This window comes from Oncorhynchus mykiss, chromosome 17, assembly GCF_013265735.2.
Source record: "Oncorhynchus mykiss isolate Arlee chromosome 17, USDA_OmykA_1.1, whole genome shotgun sequence".
NCBI lineage: Eukaryota > Metazoa > Chordata > Actinopteri > Salmoniformes > Salmonidae > Oncorhynchus > Oncorhynchus mykiss.
The window spans coordinates 35,868,733-35,893,770 of record NC_048581.1 but is presented as its reverse complement, the minus strand read 5'-3'; the positions used below and the strand labels follow the sequence as shown (position 1 = coordinate 35,893,770).

General features: G+C 40.8%; 1 protein-coding gene across 4 annotated transcripts in view; it reads right to left on the bottom strand.

Moving 5' to 3' along the window:
- Nucleotides 1–25,038, bottom strand: part of LOC110493827 (CSC1-like protein 2) — a 100,538-nt gene that overhangs the window by 61,877 nt on the left and 13,623 nt on the right. For all 4 annotated transcript variants that reach the window (XM_021568328.2, XM_021568329.2, XM_021568331.2 and 1 more), the window contains exons 2-3: nucleotides 7,517–7,751; nucleotides 1,249–1,328 (exon numbers count right to left, since the gene is read on the bottom strand). In XM_021568328.2, the coding sequence (XP_021424003.1) occupies nucleotides 1,249–1,328; nucleotides 7,517–7,690 (254 nt within the window). In that variant the 5' untranslated portion in view covers nucleotides 7,691–7,751. The remainder of the gene's footprint in view (nucleotides 1–1,248; nucleotides 1,329–7,516; nucleotides 7,752–25,038) is intronic.

Sequence of the window (25,038 nt, the reverse complement as noted above, 5' to 3'; positions counted from 1 at the left end):
CATGTGCATCTTTTTGTGAAATTACAATGTATACTCAAAACATTTACGAATTATTTATAAAGTATAAATAGCCCACACTTTAGATGAGGCCAAGCAAATAGACCTACTTTAAAAAGTTGTTTATAAATGCGTGAATAACTAGGTTACTAACATTTACAAATGTGGGAGTAATGATTAATAAACTATTAACGAATACATTATAAATGCTTTATTATGTGGAGTTATTATAAAAAAGTGCTACCGAATATTTTTCCAAACTAATTTGTTGTGGCAGTTTTGAAAATCTTGCATAAGCCTGTGTCTGGTTGGGCAAGGCCAACTCTCAATATTCCCCTAATAGGACATAAAGCCCAAAAGGACAACTGACAGAAAGTTTGCCTACATCGTCATAACAGAGTGCAAGTATACACTGGATTACCTGGACAAGTCTCTTAAGTATACGCTTGTTTTATGGAACAAATTGGTTGACGAAATTCATGAATTGATGATCACTGATGTATAATATGACGGTCAACTTTTAATGTCAGATAGCTAACCCTGTAAAAATAAGATGGAGGCAGAAAGCTAACCCTTTCATTTTGCCTTTTGACCATGTCCAAAGTATGTATGTGCATGTGTCTGCATGGGGAAATGCCTGGAGGAGAAATAATGAGGTCGATATGAGCAGAGCGACCATGACAAGACCCAGTTCTCAGTGAATGACTGATTCAGTACTCAAGGAGTTCAAAACGTGTTATTTCTCTTCTTAATGCACTGCACCAGATCATGTACATTCAAGGTGATCGATTTGATACAACAGTAAAATACAGTAAGTATGCTAACTAGTTAGAAATTATTTCCATTATAATTACCAACATACCCAAACCATACATTAATCATAATTGATTAATAAGTATCCCAATGGGTTACGATAATAAACTGGTGAAAATATTCCCTATTTTGTTGCTCTGCTATGTGAGCAAACCCTGCAGCCCAGACAGTCGTTGTTCAGCTCCAGAAATTAGTAGTATGTAAGTGACAGTGAGTCATTCAGTCTCCCTGAATGACTTGCAAACCAATAATCCTGAGGGAAGAGGTAGGAAGGAATGGTGATGGGGTTACTTAAGGCACACAGTCATAACAGGCAAGTCATTCTCACAATTCAACGGACAAGGGCTAATGACCAGTAGGACTACATCAGGGCAGTATACGTGTGTGCGCGTGCATGTGCGTACCATGTAACACCTCAGAGTCATTTGTTAGGCCTACCTGTCAGCATCTGTCACCAATGCCAGGCGTCCATAATCCCAGGCCACTTTCCGCAGTACAGAGAAGACAAAGAGAAGCACCTGAAAGCACAGAGGAAAGTAATGTGATATGATTTCCTCATCATTGGTGTTTTTTGGGTGAGCCCCAAGAACATCTGTGTATCATTCAATATGTCACTGTTATTCTAAAAAAAAACAAATTGTAGGACCAGTAAGCACTTAGTGGGCTCCGAAATTATTGACACCCTTGATAAAGATGAACAATAATGATGGGGGAAAAAAATGAACAAATATGAAGCTATATTGTACGCTCCAAAAAATTGGAAAGATAGAGAAGAAGAAAAAGTAGGGGTCAAAATTGACACACCAAAATATTCTTATTAATAAAGTAGTCAAAAGATTAGTATTTGGTCCCATATTCCTAGTATGCAATGACTACATCAAGCTTGACACTACAAAACTTATTGGATGCCTTCACGGTTCGTTTTGCCTCCATTTTAGATTATTTTGTGCCCAATAGAAATGGTAAATTATCTATTGTGGTCATTTTGGAGACATTGAAAATAAGAATAGAATAATGTGTTTCTAAACACTTCTACATGAATGTGAGTGAGAAATGTAGAAGGTCAAAGATCATACCCCTCAAGACATGCTAACCTCTCACCATTACAAAAACCAGGGGAAGTTAGCATGTCTTGGGGGGTATGATCTTTGACCCTCTAAATTTCTCACTCACATTCATGTAGAGGTGTTTAGACACACATTCTATTCACAATAAAAGTGACTCAAATGACAATACATTTACCATTCATTTCTACTCTGCACAAAATCTGAAACACAACCAAAACAAAACTTGACCCCTTTACTTATAATCAAATCGAAATTGTATTTGTCACATGCCCTGAATAGAACAGGTGTAGGTAGACCTTACTGTGAAATGCTTACTTACAAGCCCTTAACCAACAATGCAGCTCAAGAGGAGTTAAGAAAATATTTACTAAAACTCAAGTAAAAATAGTCAAATAAAAATGAGGCTATATACAGGGGGTACCGGGTCAATGTGTGGGGTTACAGGTTAGGTAAGCTATTTTGTACATGTAGGTATGGGTAAAATGACTATGCATATGTGATAAACAGCGAGTAGCAGCAGGGTAGATAGTCTGGGTGGCCATTTGATTCATTGTTCAGCAGTCTTATAGCTTGGGGGTAGAAGCTGTTAAGGAGCCTTTTGGACTTTGACTTATAAGAATCTTTAGGGATGTCAATTTTGACCCCTACCTATGAGAATTTTTTTTTTTACATGTTAAACAAAATCTTTCTCTGAGAAATTGTATCAGTATAAAATATAATTTAGTATTTGAATTACGTATTTTATACAGTCATTATTGCTTATCTTTATCAAGGGTGTCAATCATTTCAGACCCCACTTCATATTATAGGAGGTAAATGTAGTACGATTAGAGGATGACAATAGAAAGGAGCAACATTGGTGCTTAATTCTAAAGGGTATTTTAAAAAATGTCAAAGTATAAAAAGGCCAACACTCACATCACTCAGTTCAGATTCCAAAAATTATTGAGTTTTGCATATACAGTGGGGCAAGAAAGTATTTAGTCAGCCACCAATTGTGCAAGTTCTCCCACTTAAAAAGATGAGAGGCCTGTAATGTTCATCATAGGTACACTTCAACTATGACAGACAAAATGAGAAAAAAAAATCCAGAAAATCACATTGTAGGATTTTTAATGAATTTATTTGCTAATTATGGTGTAAAATAAGTATTTGGTCAATAACAAAAGTTTCTCAATACTTTGTTATATACCCTTTGTTGGCAATGACAGAGGTTAAACGTTTTCTGTAAGTCTTCACAAGGTTTTCACACACTGTTGCTGGTATTTTGGCCCATTCCTCCATGCAGATCTCCTCTAGAGCAGTGATGTTTTGGGGCTGTTGCTGGGCAACACGGACTTTTAACTCCCTCCAAAAAAAATCTTTGGGGTTGAGATCTGGAGACTGGCTAGGCCACTCCAGGACCTTGAAATGCTTCTTACGAAGCCACTCCTTCGTTGCCCGGGCTGGGTGTTTGGGATCATTGTCATGCTGAAAGACACAGCCAGCCATGTTTCATCTTCAATGCCCTTGCTGATGGAAGGCGGTTTTCACTCAAAATCTCACGATACATGGCCCCATTCATTCTTTCCTTTACACAGATCAGTCGTCCTGGTCCCTTTGCAGAAAAACAGCCCCAAAGCATGAGGTTTCCACCCCCATGCTTCACAGTAGGTATGGTGTTCTTTGGGTGCAACTCAGCATTCTTTGTCCTCCAAACACGACGAGTTGAGTTTTTACCAAAAAGTTATAATTTGGTTTCATCTGACCATATGACATTCTCCCAATCTTCTTCTGGATCATCCAAATGCTCTCTAGCAAACTTCACTGCAGGATTTGAGTCCCTGGCGGCATAGTGTGTTACTGATGGTAGGCTTTGTTACTTTGGTCCCAGCTCTCTGCAGGTCATTCACTAGGTCCCCCCGTGTGGTTCTGGGATTTTTGCTCACCGTTCTTGTGATCATTTTGACCTCACGGGGTGAAATCTTGCGTGGAGCCCCAGATCAAGGGAGATTATCAGTGGTCTTGTATGTCTTCCATTTCCTAATAATTGCTCCCACAGTTGATTTCTTCAAACCAAGCTGCTTACCTATTGCAGATTCAGTCTTCCCAGCCTGGTGCAGGTCTACAATTTTGTTTCGGTTGTCCTTTGACAGCTCTTTGGTCTTGGCCATAGTGGAGTTTGGAGTGTGACTGTTTGAGGTTGTGGACAGGTGCATTTTATACTGATAACAAGTTCAAACAGGTGCCGTTAATACAGGTAACGAGTGGAGGACAGAGGAGCCTCTTAAAGAAGAAGTTACAGGTCTGTGAGAGCCAGAAATCCTGATTGTTTGTAGATGACCAAATACTTATTTTCCACCATAATTTGCAAATAAATTCATTAAAAATCCTACAATGTGATTTTCTGGATTTTTTCCTCATTTTGTCTGTCATAGTTGAAGTGTACCTATGATGAAATTTACAGACCTCTCTCATATTTTTAAGTGGGAGAACTTGCACAATTGGTGGCTGACTAAATACTTTTTTGCCCCACTGTACATTTCACATTTTCTTTACGCTGACAAAGATGTGATTAATAATATGAAATAAATTGACTAAACAAGCCTTTTCATCTGTCCATTGTGTTATGATATCATGTCCATGTTGTTAGTATATTTTATTTAACCTTTATTTAACCAGGAACAGACAGAAACCTGTTTTGGGAGGGGGACCTGCTATATGCTGCTTTATGAGCGTCAAAGTTGACATTGTCCTAAGAAACAAAATCATTGAGAGACAGGGATCTTTGAGGGCACACATTACGAAATGTCTTCGGAACATTCATTTGGTCACCAGACCCTGTCATTTTGGGTGAAAACGCATTCTGGACACATATATAGTTATTGATAATGCTTACCAAGGCACAGCCATAACCCATCACTTTGTGACCTTTGCTGCCCAGTAACATTTTACAATATATTTGAGGAGATGAGCATGTGGCCATGTGAATGTAGCATACATGAAAAGACAACAGGAGATGAGGTGACCCCCCCAATGACAATACAGCTTCATTTGAATAACACCACTGCCAGACAGTCAGCCACTATGTAGGTCAATCCATTGTTCCCATGGTCACAAAGCACTATGGATGCTACCATCAATTATTCCTGAACAGGAGCATCCTGTTCCACACCAGCACTACAGCCAAACCATTAGGACTGGTCAAAAAAAAGTGGTACCATTGAACTCACTGACCGACTTGTCCAATTAGAAATCCATAGTTTTGTAAAGTTTCTAAAGGAATTTAATAAGACTCAATAAGATTTGTCAAACCATACACTTCATCCCCTGTAAATCTGGGACTGATTCAGACCTAAAATGACAAGGACACAAGGTTGAATGGACTCAGACCAATCAATGATATCAATAAACATCCAGGGAGAAAAGAAAATCAACACTAATGACGGACTTACTGGTCCGGATTTGAATATCCTAGCCCTGTTCACCTTATGTAGGCCCGTCCAATTGACCTGAGCCATTTCGAACGAATTTGTCTTTCAACTTCCTGCGCATTAACACACAAGCAAACCACGGGAGAAGTCATTAAATATGAATTACATGTGTCAAAACTATTACATAACATGTACAGAGTTTGAAAGATATGGTAGTTATCTGGTGAGAAAAAAATGAACCTGTGTTTTCGTGTAGTATAAGCACTCAGAAACCGACGTTAGTATTCCCAAAAACTTAACATAGCAGGGTAGTTAGCTAGCTTATTAGACTATCAAATAGCCATAAATCCATACAGGATTTATCCCTTTTTAATGAAAGAATTGAAAGGGCATTGTTGTTGGACAATGACAAAATATTAAATGTTTTAATGTAGATAACATTAGGATATTTGCTATCTGTTGTGGCACAAAGCTAACCCACCATTTTAAGTCTAATATTGCCGTCTCCAAAACGGAAAGGTGCCTCAAGCAGTGTTAACTTCCAGTCAATTCAAAAATATATAAATAAATATAATGATGACAAAGCAAAAACTGGTTTCAAGAAATATTTACTAATTTATTTAAAAAAATAACTAAACTGAAATATTACATTAACATAACTATTCAGACACTTTACTCAGTACTTTGTTGAAGCACATTTGGCAGTGATTACAGCATTGAGTCTTCTTGGGTATGACACTACAAGCTTGACACACCTGTATTTAAAGGACTTTCTCCCATTCTTCTCTGAATATCCTCTCAAGCTCTGTCAGGTTGGATGGGGAGAGCTGTTGGACAGCTATTTGCAGGTCTCTCCAGAGATGTTAGATTGGGTTCAAGTCCAGACCACTCAAGGACATTCAGAGATTTATCCTGAAGCCACTACTGCATTGTCTTGACTGTGTGCTTATGGTCGTTGTCCTGTTAGAAGGTGAACCTTTGCCCCAGTCTGAGGTCCTGGAGCAGGTTTTCATCAAGGATCTCTGTACTTTGCCTCGATCCTGACAAGTCTCCCAGTCCCTGCCACTGAAAAACATCCCCACAGCATGATGCTGCCACCACTATACTTCACTGTAGGGATGGTGCCAGGTTTCCTCCAGTTGTGATGCTTGGCATTCAGTTTCATCAGACCAGAGAATCTTGCTTCTCATGGTCTGAGAGTCTTTAGGTACCTTTTGGCAAACTCCAAGCGGGCTATCAGGTGCCTTTTATTGAGGAGTGGCTTCTGTCTGGCCACTCCACCATAAAGGCTTTATTGCGCTGCAGATATGGTTGTCCTTCTGGAAGATTCTCCACAGATGAACTTTAGAGCTATGTCAGAGTGACCATCGGGTTCTTGGTCACCTCCCTGAACAAGGCCCTTCTCCCACGATTGCTCAGTTTGACCAGGCAGCCAGCACTAGGGAGAGTCTTGATGGTTCAAAATGTATTCCATTTAAGAATGATGGAGGCCAATGTGTTCTTGGGGACCTTCAATGCCGCAGACATTTTTTGGTACCCTTCCTCAGATCTGTACCTCGACACAATCCTGTCTCTGGGCTCTACGGACAATTCCTTCAACCTCAAGGTTTGGTTTTTGCTCTGACATGCACTATCAATTGTGGGATGTTATATAGACCGGTGTGTGTCTTTCCAAATCATGTCCAATCAATTTAATTTACCACAGTTGTAGAAACATCAAGGATGGTCAATGGAAACAGGACGCATCTGAGCTCAATTTGGAGTCTCATAGCAATGGGTCTGAATAGTATACGTTTTAAAAAATATATATATTTGCAAAACATTCTGTTTCGCTTTGTCATCATGGGGTATTGTATATGATTGTTGAGGAAAAATGTTTATTTAATCCATTTTAGAATAAGGCTGTAATGTTACAAAATGTTGAAAAAGTCAAGGGGTCTGAATATTTTCCAAAGGTACTGTACACACACACATAGAAACTGTATACCTATGTGATCATTGCAGGTTAGCATAACGTCACTAGGACCCCTTTTCTCAAATCCGCACCTTCAGGTCAGAAGTATTGTTGTACACAGACCTGGGATCCCAGGTAAGTAGAATCTCTGGCCAATGAATCAGTGACAAATCAATAAATTAACTACAGGGGAGCGAGAAACCTGCAGCACTGGAATGGGAGCTAGGAATCTATTTGAAATACAGGCAAGACAGATCTCTAGGCAGACTCACCAGGAAGCACATGAAGTCCAGCGCAAGAACTGTGGGGACCCCTCCAAAGGGTAGGCCCTGAAGCACGGTGCTGCGGATACGGGCTGAGTAACAGTAGTCTTTGGACTCATTGTTGGCAGAGCAGTTCTCCTGGCCTGCAATGCAGGCCCGGACACCCCCCGGCCATATCCCCATGGTCACGATCAGGTGAAGACCCACAGGATCAGCAAGCTCACAGCCGCATCTTCCTGGAAACCTATCATGGAAGGAAGAAGGAAAAGGATGGTGAAACCACCGATTTCAGATATCCAGATAAACCACTTACGGCAACGAAAAACACCTAAACATCATCACTTAGGGAGAGGAATTGTGCACTTTATATAGAAATCTCAAAACTCCAATCTTTGTAAATTACAGTTTCTAAAACTAGAACTTGTTGTGAAGGCAATTCAATAAATAGAGCAAGTGTTTTGCCGCTAAGGACCATTTCACAAAGCAGAATCAGTGTTGGGGCACCTCACAGTAACAGAATGACACAGACTCAGATTTTTCACTTTACAAGTATGCCAAAACAAAAAAAAAACATTGATTGCAAAGTTAAACAAACCATAGAACTCTATGCACAAGGACTACTTTTAACGATTTCCCCAGAAAAATGTACAAAAACACATTTACTCGAACAGTGCATATGTAAAGTTTGGTAACAGAATGACAGTAAAATCTGTTTTTTGGTGTGACCACGTTTTCCAAAAAAATCTTAAATCCAAATCAAAGAGCGACTGAATCAAAAAAGCAAATTCTCCTTTTGAAAATGGCCAATGTGGCCATTATGGTATTGATATCATATTCTAGTTTCAAAATGTACTACAAAGTGATAATAGTACCATTTTAATCATGAAGTCCGTCTCGTCTAAAATGTTTTGAGAGTTCATCACGACTTACATGAGGGTTGGGTTTGGATTACAATTATGTCAACTAGAGGTCGACCGATTAATCGAAATGGACGATTTAATTAGGGCCGATTTCAAGTTTTAATAACAAATCGGTAATCTGCATTTTTGGACATCGATTATGGCCGATTACATTGCACTCCACGAGGAGACTGCGTGGCAGGCTGACTACCTGTTATGCGAGTGCAGCAAGGAGCCAAGGTAAGTTGCTAGCTAGAATTAAACGTATCTTAACATAAATCACTAGTTAACTACACATGGTTGATGATATTACTAGTTTATCTAGCTTGTCCTGCGTTGCATTTAATCGATGCAGTGCCTGTTGAAGTGATTTAGCAAGCGCATTCGCGAAAAAAGTTGCACCAATGTGTATCTAATTATAAACATCAATGCCTTTCTTAAAATCAATACACAAGTATATATATTTGTTTAACCTGCATATTTAGTTAATATTGCCCTTCTAACATGAATTTATTTTAACTTCTTATGGCTGCAGGGGCAGTATTGAGTAGATGGATGAAAGGTGCCCAGAGGTGCCCAGAGTAAACGGCCTGCTCCTCAGTCCCAGTTGCTAATATATGCATAGTAGTATTAGTATTGGATAGAAAACACTCTGAAGTTTCTAAAACTGTTTGAATGATGTCCGAGTATAACATAACTCATATGGCAGGCAAAAACCTGAGAAGAAATCCAAACAGTTATTACAAACAGGAAGTGGGAAATCTGAGGTTGGTCAATTTTCAACCCAGCCCCTATTGAATACACAGTGGGATATTGGTTATGTTGCACTTCTAAGGCTTCCACTAGATGTCAACCGTCTTTAGAAACTTGTTTGAGGATTCTACTGTGAAGTGGGGGCTCATAAGGGCTGTTTGAGCCAGGTGTCTGGCAGATTGCCACAGGCTCTAAGGCGCGGTCACGAGAGAGTTAGCTCTCGTTCCGTTGCTTTTCTACAGACATACGAATTCTCCGGTTGAAAAATTATTGAAGTTTAATGTTAAAAACATCCTAAATATTGATTCCATACATCGTTTGACATGTTTCTACGGACAGTAACGGAACTTTTTGACATTTCGTCTGCAACTAGGGAACGCGCTTCATGACCTTGGATTTTGGATAAATTGACATTATCGAACTAAATCAAACATTTAATGTGGAACGGGGATTCCTGTGAGTGCATTCTGATGAAGATCATCAAAGGTAAGTGAATATTTATTATACTATTTATGACTAATGTTGACTACCCAATATGGTGGATATCTTTTTGGCTGCTTTGCTGTCTGAAAGCTGTACTCAGATTATTGCAAGGTTTGCTTTTTCCGTAAAGTTTCTTTGAAATCTGACACAGCGGTTGCATTAACCTGTTGATCCTACTTGAGACGCAGACGTCTCAAGTAGGCACCTGGAAATGCAAATGCGCTACGCTAAATGCTAAATGTACTCGTTAAAACTCAAACGTTCATTAAAACACACATACGGGGTATTGAATTAAAGCTACACTTGTTGTGAATCTAGCCAACAAGTCAGATTTTTAAAATGCTTTTTGGCGAAAGCATGAGAAGCTATTATCTGATAGCATGCAACACCCCAAAATGCCTGAAGGCGACGTAAACAAAATAATTAGCGTAGCCGGCGCTACACAAAGAAGCAGAAATAAAATATAAAACATTCATTACCTTTGACAAGCTTCTTTCTTGGCACTCCTATATGCCCCATAAACATCACTATTGGGTCTTTTTTTCGATTAAATCGGTCCATATATACCCAAAATAGCCATCTATGGAAACTGTGTAATTCAGAAAAAACATTGTTTCAAAACGTTGCGTCATTTTTTTAAATTAAAAAAGTTGACGATAAACTTTCACAAAACACTTCGAAATACTTTTGTAATCCAACTTTAGGTATTAGTAAACGTTTATAATCTATCAAAATGATCACGGGGCGATGTGTATTCAATAGCTCCATGTCTTCAAATCATGGTTGAAAATCTCGACTCCAAAACATCCTGTCGGAGACCGGAAGAAATGGAATGTCTTTCCTTTGTTTGACTAAGAAATAACTCTCAGGAAAATGACGACAATGGCGACATCGTGTGGAATCTGTTAATTTGGTGTCCTTTAAACAATACATGAAAGTGGCGCATGGATATTATTTTCAGCTTTCAGTGACCAGTTCTTCTTGCGCTTTTCGATGAAACACAGGCTCTGTTATAGTCACAGCCGTAATTTAACCAGTTCTAGAAACTTCAGAGTGTTTTCTATCCACACATACTAATCATATGCATATACTATATTCCTGGCATGAGTAGCAGGACGCTGAAATGTTGCGCGATTTTTAACAGAATGTTCGAAAAAGGAGGGGGTAGACTTAAGGAGAAGTGTATCTATATTTCCATGTCTAACACTTGTATTTTCATCGACATTTATAATTAGTATTTCTGTAAAATGATGTGGCTCTCTGCAATATCACCGGATGTTTTTGGAACTAGTGAACATAACGTGCCAATGTAAAATGAGATTTTTGGATATAAATATGCACTTTATCGAACAAAACATAACGTGAAGTCCTATGTGTCATCTGAAGAAGATCATCAAAGGTTAGTGATTAATTTTATCTCTATTTGTGCTTTTTGTGACTCCTCTCTTTGGCAGGAAAAATGGCAGAATTTTTCTGTGACTTGGCGGTGACCTAACATAATTGTTTGTGGTGCTTTCGCTGTAAAGCCCATTTGAAATCGGACACTTTGGTGGGATTAACAACAAGATTACCTTTAAAATGGTATAAGATACATGTATGTTTGTGGAATTATAATTAAGATTTCTGTTGTTTGAATTTGGCGCTCTGCACATTCACTGGCTGTTGTCATATCAATCCCGTTAACGGGATTGCAGCCCTAAGAAGTTTTTAACTAGGGAAATTGTGTCACTTCTCTTGGGTTCTGTGCAAGCAGAGTTAGGGTATATGCAGCAGTTTGGGCCACCTGGCTCGTTGCAAACTGTGTGAAGACCATTTCTTCCTAACAAAGACTGGAATTAATTTGCCAGAATTGTACATAATTATGACATAACATTGAAGGTTGTGCAATGTAACAGCAATATTTAGACCTAGGGATGCCACCCGTTAGATAAAATAATGTAACGGTTCCGTATTTCACTGAAAGAATAAACATTTTGTTTTCGAAATTATAGTTTCCGGATTTGACCATATTAATGAGCTAAGGCTCGTATTTCTGTGCGTTATTATATTATAAGTAAGTCTATGATTTGATAGCGCAGTCTGACTGAGCGGTGGTAGGCAGCAGCAGGCTCGTAAGAGTTCATTCAAAACAGCACTTTCCCGCATTTGCCAGCAGCTCTTCGCTGTGCTTCAAGCATTGTGCTGTTTATGACTTCAAGCCTATCAACTCCCGAGATTAGGCTGGCAATAATATAGTGCCTATAAGAACATCCAATAGTCAAAGGTTACTGAAATACAAATGGTATAGAGAGAAATAGTCCTATAATTCCTATAATAACTACAACCTAAAACTTCTTACCTGGGAATATTGAAGACTCATGTTAAAAGGAACCACCAGCTGTTCTCATGTTCTGAGCAAGGTACTTAAACGTTAGCTTCTTTACATGGCAAATTTTGCACTTTTACTTTATTCTCCAACAATTTGTTTATGCATTATTTATTTGAGACTAAATAGATTGATGTATTATATTAAGTTAAAATAAGTGTTCATTCAGTACTGTTGTAATCGTCATTATTACAAATATATATACACACATACATATATACACACATACATATACATATATACACACACACACACACACACACACACACACACGTATATACACACACACATTGGTCAATTAAATCTGCTTTTTTTGGTCCTCCAATAAATCGGTATTGGCGTTGAAAAATCATAAATGGTCGACCTCTAATGTCAACATACATGCCCCCTTTTTGCCTATTAACACATGGTGTCAACGCCAAGGGAGAATTGCCACTACTCTTGCTCAACTAAAAATGTAATCTGTCTAATCACAATTTAAGTCACTCAAAAAAAGTTGAGTTGAACGCTCTTTGAGAGGAGTATTTCGCTTGCATTGAACACAAAACAACAAGCCGACTAGGGAAATGGATAAACTATTCTACTATGGGGTAGTCTGTTTTTTCTATGAATTACTTGTTTTGTTTGTAGAGGGAAAGTAAATGTAAACGGTCTTAGCATCTTCAAAGTGCACCTCTGCAGATGTATATTTTCTGCAGATATATATTTTCATGTTCCATATTTTTGGGATGTTGCTTCAATCATTTTGAAACACTGGTGTAGTACAGAGATGAGGTAGTCATTAAAAAATATTGTTAAATATTGTGCACACAGAGTGAATCCATGCAACTTAAGTACATTTTTACAGCTGAACTGATTTAGAATTGCCATAACAAAAGGGTTGAATACTTATTGACTCAAGACATTACAGCTTTAAAATGTCATTTGTAAAAATGTCTAAAAATATAATTCCACTTTGACATTAGTGTAGTGTGTGTTGGCCAGGTTCACAAAAACAAAATGGAATACATTTTAAATTCAGGCTGTAACAACAAAACGTGGGGAAAAAAAAGGTAATGGGGTATGAGTACTTTGAGGTCTACTTTTACTTGTTACTTCTGTGAACTTTCATTATCCTTCCTCCTCATGAGGGAGAGAAATTCGAAAAAAAAAAGAAAAAAAACTTTACGATATGTGAGTTTTTGGTAATGAAATTACAAGGCCTTTATCCAAATCCAGATAGCTGATGTTCTGAAAGAGCTGCAAAATCTGGACCCCTACAAATCAGCCGGGCTAGACAATCTGGACCCTCTCTTTCTAAAATTATCTGCCGAAATTGTTGCAACCCCTATTACTAGCCTGTTCAAACTCTTTCGTATCGTCTGAGATTCCCAAAGATTGGAAAGCTGCCGCGGTCATCCCCCTCTTCAAAGGGGGTGACACTCTAGACCCAAACTGCTACAGACCTATATCTATCCTAACCTGTCTTTCTAAGGTCTTTGAAAGCCAAGTTAACAAAAAGATTACTGACCATTTCGAATCCCACCATACCTTCTCCGCTATGCAATCTGGTTTCAGAGCTGGTCATGGGTGCACATCAGCCACGCTCAAGGTTCTAAACGACATCATAACCGCCATCGATAAGAGACATTACTGTGCAGCCGTATTCATCGACCTGGCCAAGGCTTTCGACTCAACATTCTTATTGGCAGACTCGACAGCCTTGGTTTCTCAAATGATTGCCTCGCCTGGTTTACCAACTACTTCTCTTAGAGTTCAGTGTGTCAAATCGGAGGGACTGCTGTCCGGACCTCTGACAGTCTTGCTGCTGGTGATTCTCTGCACCACCTCTACGCAGACGACACCATTCTGTATACTTCTGGCCCTTCCTTGGACACCTCCATACGAGCTTCAATGCCATACAATTCTCCTTCCGTGGCCTCCAACTGCTCTTAAAGGCAAGTAAAACTAAATGCATGCTATTCAATCGATCACTGCCCGCACCTGCTCGCCTGTCCAGCATCACTACCCTGGACGGCTCTGACTTAGAATACGTGGACAACTACAAATACCTGGGTGTCTGGTTAGACTTTAAACTCTCCTTCCAGACTCACATTAAGCATCTCCAATCCAAACTTAAATCTAGAATCGGCTTCGTATATCAAAGCATCCTTCACTCATGCTGCCAAACATACTCACGTAAAACTGACCATCCTACCGATCCTCGACTTCGGGGATGTCATCTATAAAATAGCCTCCAATACCCTACTCAACAAATTGGATGCAGTCTATCACAGTGCCATCCGTTTTGTCACCAAAGCCCCATACACTACCCACCATTGCCACCTGTACGCTCTCGTTGGTTGGCCCTCGCTTCATACTCGTCGCCAAATCCACTGGCTACAGGTTATCTACAAGACTCTGCTAGGTAAAGCCCCGCCTTATCTCAGCTCACTGGTCACCATAGCAGCACCCACTCGTAGCACACGCTCCAGCAGGTATATCTCACTGGTCACCCCCAAAGCCAATTCCTCCTTTGGTCATCTTTCCTTCCAGTTCTCTGCTGCCCATGACTGGAACGAATTGCAAAAATCTCTGAAGCTGGAGACTCGCATCTCCCTCACTAGCTTTAAGCACCAGCTGTCAGAGCAGCTTACAGATCTCTGCACCTGTACATAGCCCATCTGTAAACAGCCCATCTACAGTGCCTTGCGAAAGTATTCGGCCCCCTTGAACTTTGCGACCTTTTGCCACATTTCAGGCTTCAAACATAAAGATATAAAACTGTATTTTTTTGTGAAGAATCAACAACAAGTGGGACACAATCATGAAGTGGAACGACATTTATTGGATATTTCAAACTTTTTTAACAAATCAAAAACTGAAAAATTGGGCGTGCAAAATTATTCAGCCCCCTTAAGTTAATACTTTGTAGCGCCACCTTTTGCTGCAATTACAGCTGTAAGTCGCTTGGGGTATGTCTCTATCAGTTTTGCACATCGAGAGACTGACATTTTTTCCCATTCCTCCTTGCAAAACAGCTCGAGCTCAGTGAGGTTGGATGGAGAACATTTGTGAACAGCAGTTTTCAGTTCTTTCCACAGATTCTCAATTGGATTCAGGTCTGGACTTTGACTTGGCCATTCTAACACCTGGATATGTTTTTTTTTTAACTATTCCATTGTAGATGTTGCTTTATGTTTTGGATCATTGTCTTGTTGGAAGACAAATCTCCGTCCCAGTCTCAGGTCTTTTGCAGACTCCATCAGGTTTTCTTCCAGAATGGTCCTGTATTTGGCTCCATCCATCTTCCCATCAATTTTAACCATCTTCCATGTCCCTGCTGAAGAAAAGCAGGCCCAAACCATGATGCTGCCACCACCATGTTTGACAGTGGGGATGGTGTGTTCAGCTGTGTTGCTTTTACGCCAAACATAACGTTTTGCATTGTTGCCAAAAAGTTCAATTTTGGTTTCATCTGACCAGAGCACCTTCTTCCACATGTTTGGTGTGTCTCCCAGGTGGCTTGTGGCAAACTTTAAACAACACTTTTTATGGATATCTTTAATGGCTTTCTTCTTGCCATTCTTCCATAAAGGCCAGATTTGTGCAATATACGACTGATTGTTGTCCTATGGACAGAGTCTCCCACCTCAGCTGTAGATCTCTGCAGTTCATCCAGAGTGATCATGGGCCTCTTGGCTGCATCTCTGATCAGTCTTCTCCTTGTATGAGCTGAAAGTTTAGAGGGACGGCCAGGTCTTGGTAGATTTGCAGTGGTCTGATACTCCTTCCATTTCAATATTATCGCTTGCACAGTGCTCCTTGGGATGTTTAAAGCTTGGGAAATATTTTTGTATCCAAATTCGGCTTTAAACTTCTTCACAACAGTATCTCGGACCTGCCTGATGTGTTCCTTGTTCTTCATGATGCTCTCTGCGCTTTTAACGGACCTCTGAGACTATCACAGTGCAGGTGCATTTATACGGAGACTTGATTACACACAGATGGATTGTATTTATCATCATTAGTCATTTAGGTCAACATTGGATCATTCAGAGATCCTCACTGAACTTCTGGAGAGAGTTTGCTGCACTGAAAGTAAAGGGGCTGAATAATTTTGCACGCCCAATTTTTCAGTTTTTGATTTGTTAAAAAAGTTTGAAATATCCAATAAATGTCGTTCCACTTCATGATTGTGTCCCACTTGTTGTTGATTCTTCACAAAAAAATACAGTTTTATATCTTTATGTTTGAAGCCTGAAATGTGGCAAAAGGTCGCAAAGTTCAAGGGGGCCGAATACTTTCGCAAGGCACTGTATCTACCTACCTCATCCCCATACTGGTATTTATTCATTTTGCTCCTTTGCACCCCAGTATCTCTACCTGCATCTTCTGCCAATCTACCATTCCAGTGTTTAATTGCTATATTGTAATTACTTCGCCACCATGGCCTATTTATTTCCTAACTTACCTCATTTGCACTCACTGTATATAGACTTTTGTTTTCTTTTGTTCTACTGTATTATTGACTGTATGTTTTGTTTATTCCATGTGTAACTCTCTGTTGTTGTATGTGTCGAATTGCTACGCTTCATCTTGGCCAGGTCGCAGTTGCAAATGAGAACTTGTTCTCAACTAGCCTACCTGGTTAAATAAAGGTGAAATAAATAAATACATAAATAAATAAATTTTTAAAAAGGCACATGCCAATGTAGTTAAACTTGCAGAAGGCAAATCATTTCTCCAAAACGAAATACAAGTGCTGATATTAGGTTGGGGTCATTACTTCAACATTAGTGTTTTAATGTATTTCTAGACTTTCTGGTAGATGTTTTCCATGACCCTTTTCTATCTTTTGACCACAAATATTTTTATAGCACAGTTATGGAGTGGCTTCTTCTATCAAGTGTCTGTCTGATGTAACGGAGCACTGGAATTACATCCAAAGCTTTTCATCTTCGGTTGGGAAACAGTGTTTCCCCTCATATTAGTCCAAACCCAGTGTGGGTCTTCACCTGCTTTGTGAACTAGTGTCCACAAACAGCCAATAACAGAAAAATCCTCCCAGAGACCGACAATGCCAACAGAAGGTGACAGAGACATGGTAAGCAGACACTGGCAAAGACATCCATCAATCAAACTCAAAGAGCAATGACATTTCAAGAAGAGCCAGACACAAAGGAAATGTCATGTACTGGCTTCAATGATCTCAACTGTCTCTTGTCACAGAGAAAAAGGTAACATTATCATATGAAGGCATTATAAATGTATTACACATGTGCTTCATCCATTATGAAGAGTGAATTCATAGGATGTGTAAACCAAAAAGGAAGGTTTGCTCTTTCCTGTGGGTGTCAAACTCATTCCATGGAGGGCCGAGAGTATACTGGTTTTCATTAGTTCCATTCAATGTGTGAAATTAACCTTTTCACAAGGTGACAAGGTGACAAACAGGTGACATCATTCTACAGTGGTCCCTGCAGCATAAGCTCAAACCGGTGTGATTAGAATGGTTATTTAGAACGTCTAGTTAGTTAACCTTCAAAAAGTTATTTTACACACGCACACACACACACACACACACACACAGTGTCCATTACAATCTATGCAATAATCGGAATGCATTATTTGTCACCAGAACTTGAAAACATGTGAATAAAACTGTAAATACATTATGCTCCATACATACATGTATGCTACAGTAGAAACATGATATAAAGAAAGTAATAGGAACGCACACATGTCCAACGTTATTATTTGTAAGGAAAATAGCGTGAGCGCCAGCCAGAAAATGTGCCAGTTCCTGCAAGACTGCGCAAATGTCAACATACTTGATGTGCGGGAAAAATGGTTTGTCCAGCTCAGTTAAGCCTCAAATATAAATTGTCCGCAACAGTGAAATGGGCTACTTCTATGTGAACGAATGAGGAGGTGGAACACACCTTGTTTCAAAAATGTTGTTAGAAAATAATTTCACATTGGCAAGTTGAAACATAGCCTATAGATAATTAGGAGGCAGCGCGTGTTAACTGTTCTGTTGTGTAAATCACATTTTGGAACAGTGAGTGCATTCTGACATCATGTGCATGAAACAACTTACGATCGGGGCGACAGTTAGAGATATTTGGAACTCATGTGAAAAGATTACCCAGGTTTTTTATTTATTTTACCTTTATTTAACTAGGCAAGTCAGTTAAGAACAAATTCTTATTTTCAATGACGGCCTAGTGGGTTAACTGCCTTGTTCAGGGGCAGAATGACAGATTTGTACCTTGTCAGCTTGGGGATTTGAACCTGCAGCCTTTCGGTTACTAGTCCAACGCTCTAACCACTAGGCTACCCTGCAGCCCCTGGTGAGGGAAGTTCCTAACCAATCAGTGACCTAATTGATCAATCAAGTACAAGGGAGGAGCGAAAACTCGCAGACACTTGGCCCTCCATGGAATGAGTTTGACACGTGCTCTAACCATTGTCCTCGACCTTTGTCCCTGTTTCCAAGAACTCCAAGGTAACCTCACATCTGTAATTATGAAGTATTTTGAAAGGCTGGTCATGACACACATCAACACCATCATCCCAGACACCCTGGACCCACTCAAATTCGCATACCGTCCAAACCGATCCATAGATGACGTAATCTCAACTGCACTTCACAATGCCCCCTTCCACCTGGACAAGAGGGGAAATAACTGTGAGAATGCTGTGCATAGACTACAGCTCAGCGTTCAACACCAAGCTGCGGATCTTGGGACTGAACACCTCCCTCTGTAACTAGATCCTGGACTTCCTGACGGGACCAGGTCGTGAAGGTAGGCAACACCACCACGCTGATCCTCAATATGGGGGCCTCGTCAGGGGTGTGTGCTTAACCCCCTCCTGTACTCCCTGTTCACCTACGACTGTGGCCACGCACGACTCCAACACCATCGGTCACAACGTGGTAGAACTGATCACCGACAGCGATGAGACAGCCTACAGGATGGAAGTCAGAGACTTTGGTTGTGTGGTGCCATGACAACAACCTCTCCCTCAACGTCAGCAAGACCAACGAGCTGATCATGGACTACAGTAGAAAGAGGGTAAACTTACCTCACCTCAAAAAGCACTAATCGCTCCACACATTCACATAAACTACATATGCACATACAAATGCATACCAACAACACAAAACACACACATTTTTTACAATCATATCTATCCTGATGCCTAGCCACTTTACCCTGCCTTCATGTACATATCTACCTCATTCCCCTGCACATTGATGAATGCATTTTTACTTTGAATCAGTAAAAGGCACATGACAGCCCGCTTGGAGCTTGCCAAAAGGCACCTAAAGGACTCTCAGACCATGAGAAACAAGATTCTCTGGTCTGAATGCCCAGCGTCACGTCTGGAGGAAACTTGCCACCATACCCACGGTGAAGCATGGTGGTAGCATCATGCTGTGAGGATGTTTTTCAGTGGCAGGGACTGGGAGACTAGTCAGGATTGAGGCAAAGATTAACTGAACAAAGTACAGAGGGATCCTTCATGAAAACCTGCTCTAGTGTGCTCAGGACCTCCGACTAGGGCAAAGGTTCACCATCCAACAGGACAACGACCCTAAGCACACAGCAAAGACATAGCAGGAGTGGATTCAGGACAAGTCTCGGAATGTCCTTGAGTGGCCCAACCAGAGCTCGGACTTGAACCCGCCACAATCAGAATGGGGGCAAGATCTGGACAAAGGGCCCATGACAGTTATAAACAGAGCTATTGATTCATTCATTGTCTGAGTAGTAACACAGTGTAGCCTGTTTCAGAGTTCCTAGCACTTGTACAGTCATGCCCTAGATTGACTGAGCAATAAACAAATTCAGGTTGGATCAGTATGAACTGTGCAATCGGTCTTGATGTTGTTGAGGGATAAGATTAAAAGGGTTTGGCCTATTTGCGTTCCCCGAAAGATGGCATGTCTGCTTGCTTCAGAGTTCTCAGCTTAGAAATGAAGGACTTTCAATGAGTCTTGCAGCTGCCACTCCCCAGGGCTAGCATTGACATCAGCCTTACTACTCGGTGACGGCATTCCCTTTATGGTTACGGTGAGGTGTTCCCAACCTATTTTTCACACCTAAAATCATCCCACTTTCTCTTATCAAAAGAGAATTTAATGCTTTTTTCCCTCTTCGCTTGTGTGTCCGATCAGAGTAGAGAAGCAAAAAAAAAAAAAAAAATAAGAGAGAAAATGAAAATGAGCCAAGATAGTGATGAGTGTGGAGTTCTGGCAGCTGAATTCTAGCTGATCAACAGGAATTCTATGCAAAGATCTTACCGACAACATTGAACTTCCCAACGACTAAATAAGGATGTGGACTCAATAGGGAAAATCTGACAGAAAATATGTTGTTGTACCTCCTACGCAGCCTTGATAATGATCACTGTGATTCGTCTGTGGTGATTGAAGAACACGGCTCAGAAACACTTAATACCTTAGCCTACTACCTCCTTATCTTATCAACAAACAAAAAAATTGCGGGGTTGTGAAGTAGTGTTATATAAATGTTTTCAACTTCAAAAGTAACCACAGGTTCAATTGTGGGTGTGCCATTGTAGCGACCTTCGTACAAAACCTAGTAACTTGACTGGTTTGAGCCTTTTCGCAATGACTAAGGCGTCTGACCGACAGTTGCAAAGACCCATGACTGAGTTCCAGTCAGGCTATTCCCAAATTAGCTGCATTGGTGTCAGAAGTTGAATGCTTCTGACACCAATTCTTTACAAAGTAAGGGGTATTTTAAGTAGAAAGTAACTTGTACAACTAAGAACAAAGTAGGAACCTCGCCACGAGGTTTGAGCCTCTTGGGGGTAATGACTAAGGTGTTGGACTGAGTCACAGAGACATGGGTTCAATTCTAGATCAGAATACACCCCCCCCCCCAAAAAAAAAAATTCACATCTACATGTTACCATTGAATCCTAGCAGAGGAAAGAGGGGCATTGTTCAGGTGCACTGCAGTCAACAACACAACTAAGGCCAGGTGCACAGCTTTGTTTCATACAGGGCTCTTTTACTACTCTTGGTATGAAAAAGTGTCCTTTTTCTGTTTGACATGGCTTCATAGCTGTATCTGAACATAGTGTTAAGCAGCCATCTAACTATCCTAATGAAAAGCCCATGTCTTATAAGTACAAATGTGATTACTTTACTTTCATTATTATTGAAAAAGGACAATTCTCCTACAAGATCAATTCCATGTCAGTATAAGAGTTACACCTTATAATTTTACACGCCCAATTTTTCAGTTTTTGATTTGTTAAAAAAGTTTGAAATATCCAATAAATGTCGTTCCACTTCATGATTGTTTCCCACTTGTGGTTGATTCTTCACAAAAAAATACAGTTTTATATCTTTATGTTTGAAGCCTGAAATGTGGCAAAAGGTCGCAAAGTTCAAGGGGGCCGAATACTTTTGCAAGGCACTGTACAAATCTAAAATGATCCATCTGATTGAATTTCCTTGGTCTGCAGGGAGGAATCATGCTACAATCACGGGTTTGTAATAAAGTCAGACAGTGTGAGTGAGATACAGCTGGGATATAATGTGTGCGGTGTCTTTAAGGAAAGATAATGAGCGCCCTCTCTCTCGCTCATAAGAATGAAGAGCTAGAGAGGGGGCGGGGCTTAAGCTGAATTTAAACACAATTCAGTCGGGAAAACAAAAGCGTCAACTTATAACAGCCCGGCACTTGCAATTTGTAAAAAAAAAAAAAAAAAATGCCCCGGCCAAACCAAACGACGCTGGGGCAATTGTGCACGGACTCTCAATCACGGCCAGGTGTGATTCAGCCTGAATTCGAACCAGGGACTGTAGTGACACCTCTAGCACTGAGATGCAGTGCCTTAGAACGCTGCGCCACTCGGGACCCCTCAACATATCTTCCTTCAGACCCAAGTTTGTTCTCTTATTTCTGTATTTGATGTGAACTTTTGTAATTCAGGGCTCATCTGTAAAATAGACTTTGGTCTCAATCAACATTCAGGGCCATATGGATTACCAGCACGTGTACTGCAAGCATAAGCTGACCAACTGGCAAGTGTCTTCACTGACATTTTCAACCTCTCCCTGTCCGAGTCTGTAATACCAACATGTTTTAAGCAGACCACCATAGTCCCTGTGCCATGAACACCAAGGTAACCTGCCTAAATGACTACCGAACCATAGCACCTACTGCTTTGAAAGGCAGGCCATGGCGCACATCACCATTACCCCAGAAACACTCCAATTTGCATACCGCTCTAACAGATCCTGCAATCTCGATTGCATTCCACACTGCCCTTTCTAACCTGGACAAAAGGAACACCAATGTGAGAATGCTATTCATTGACTACAGCTCAGCATTCAACACTATAGTGCCCTCAAAGCTCATCACTAAGCTAAGGACCCTGGGACTAAAGAACTCCCTCTGCAAATGGATCCTGGACTTCCTGACGGGCCAACCCCCAGGTGGTAAGGGTAGGTAACAACACATCTGCCAGGCTGATCCTCAACCCAGGGGCCCCTCAGGCATGCGTGCTCAGTCCCCTACTGTACTCCCTGTTCACCCATGACTGCATGGCCAGGCACGACTCCAACAACATCATTAAGTTTGCCGATGACACAACAGTGGTAAGCCAGATCACCGACAACGACGAGACAGCCTATAGGTAGGAGGTCAGACCTGGCCGTGTGGTGCCAGGACAACAACCTCTCTCTCAACATGATCAAGACAAAGGAGATGATTGTGGACTATGGGAAAAGGAGGACCGAGCACACCCCCATTCTCATCGACAGTGCTGAAGTGGAGCAGGTTGAGAGCTTCAAGTTTCTGAGTGTCCACATCAACAAACTAACATGGTCCAAGCACACCAAGACAGTCCTGAAGAGGGCACGACAAAACCTATTCCCCCTCAGGAGACTGAAAAGATTTGGCATGGGTCCTCAGATCCTCAAAAGGTTCTTCAGCTGCACCATCGAGAGCATCCTGACGGGTTGCATCACTGCCTGGTATGGCAAATGCTTGGCCTCCGACCGCAAGGCACTACAGAAGGTTGTGCATATGGCCCAGTACATCACTGGGGCCAAGCTTCCTGCCATACAGGACCGCTATACCAGGCGGTGACAGAGGAAGGCCCTAAAAATTGTCAAAGACTCCAGCCACCCCACATAGACTGTTCTCTCTGCGACAGCACGGCAGGCGGTACCAGAGTGCCAAGTCTAGAACCAAGAGGCTTCTAAACAGCTTCTACCCCAAAGCCATAAGACTCCTGAACATCTAATCAAATGTCTACCAAGACTATTTGCATTGCCCACCCCCTCTTTTACGCTGCTGCTACTCTGTTATTAGCTATGCATAATCACTTTAATAACTCTACCTATATGTACATATTACCTCAATTACCTCGACTAACCGGTGCCCCCACACATTGACTCTGTATCGGTACCCCCCTGTATATAGTCTCGCTATTGTTATTTTACTGCTGCTCTTTAATTACTTGTTCCTTTTATTTCTTATTCATATTTCTGAAACTGCATTGTTGGTTAGGGGCTTGTAAGTAAGCATTTCACTGTACGGTCTACACCTGTTGTATTTGGTGCATGTGACTAACATTTGATTTGAGTAGGACTCCCTGATAAAATAAAAGTTAGATCAAATAAATACATTGGTCCAAGTTATGGTCACCTGCGGCGTGCACAAATGCAGCGTGATAGCAGGTCGGCAGACAAAAAATAACATTCTGGGTAAAAATGCATCCGACTCGAGGCCAGACTGCCCAAACTCTTATTCACACAAGTGACAATTTTTTTTTTTAATCATCCCACTCTGTTTTAATATGAATGGACCTTTCGTCTTTGTCACTGCAGACCAGCAAAATCCCTGTTACCCACAGGCCTTTGTTTTCTCTCCGCACCTCAACACACTCTCCCTCCCTCTTTCTTTAACTCCCCAATACAACACTCTCACAGATGTAACAATGAACACTCAATGGGCTGCCAGGGTGCAGTGGAAACATGTGACTCATGGTGGAGGACATGGAAAGCCCTCTGCACTTCCTGACATGGAAACCCCTCAGCCCATCCCAACATTGTCACCCCCCTCCCCCCCGTCCGGACTGTGTGAGAACAAAGTTCTGTAAACTAAAGAATTATCCTAGTCCATTCATATAGGGAAGCTTCAGATACCATTCAAACCATTTCTGATTGATTTAACTGCCAAGCAGAATATATTATGCAATAAAATAGCCTACCGGGATAGACTTTATTCAACAATAATTTTATTGAGTCAAAAGGCAAGACGTGGCAGAATACCATAATGAAGTCTATTTCTTACATCACTACTCCACAGTGAAACTCTTAACGTCTAATTTGGGCACATAAGTTACATAATATTATAAATTGTGGATAAATACACAGAACCAAAATATAAACGCAGTATGTAAAGTTTTGGTCCCATGTTTCCTGAGCTGAAATAAAAGCTCCCAGAAAATGTTCCACAAAATGTAAAAAAAAATGTTTTTTACATTCCTATCAGTGAGCATTTCTCCTTTGCCAAGATAATCCATCCACCTGACAGGTGTGGCATATCAAAAAGCTGATTAACAGCATGATCATTACACAAGTGCACCTTGTGCTGGAGACAATAAAATGCCACTAAAATGTGCAGTTGTGTCACACAATACAATGCCACAGGCATCTCATGATGAGGGAGCGTGCAATTGGCATGCTGACTACAGGAATGTCTACCAGAGCTGTTGACAGATAATTAAATGTTAACTCCTCTACCATAAGCCACCTCCTATGTCATCTAAGAGAATTTGGCAATACGTCCAAGCAGCCTACATGTATGGCGTTGTTTGGGCGAGCGGTTTGCTGTTGTCAAAGTTCCGTATGGGCAGGCATAAACTACGGACAACGAACACAATTGCATTTTATTGATGGCAATTTGAATGCACAGAGATACCGTGACGAGATCCCGAGACCCATTGTCGTGCCATTCATCCTCCGCCTTCACCTCACGTTTCAGTATGATAAT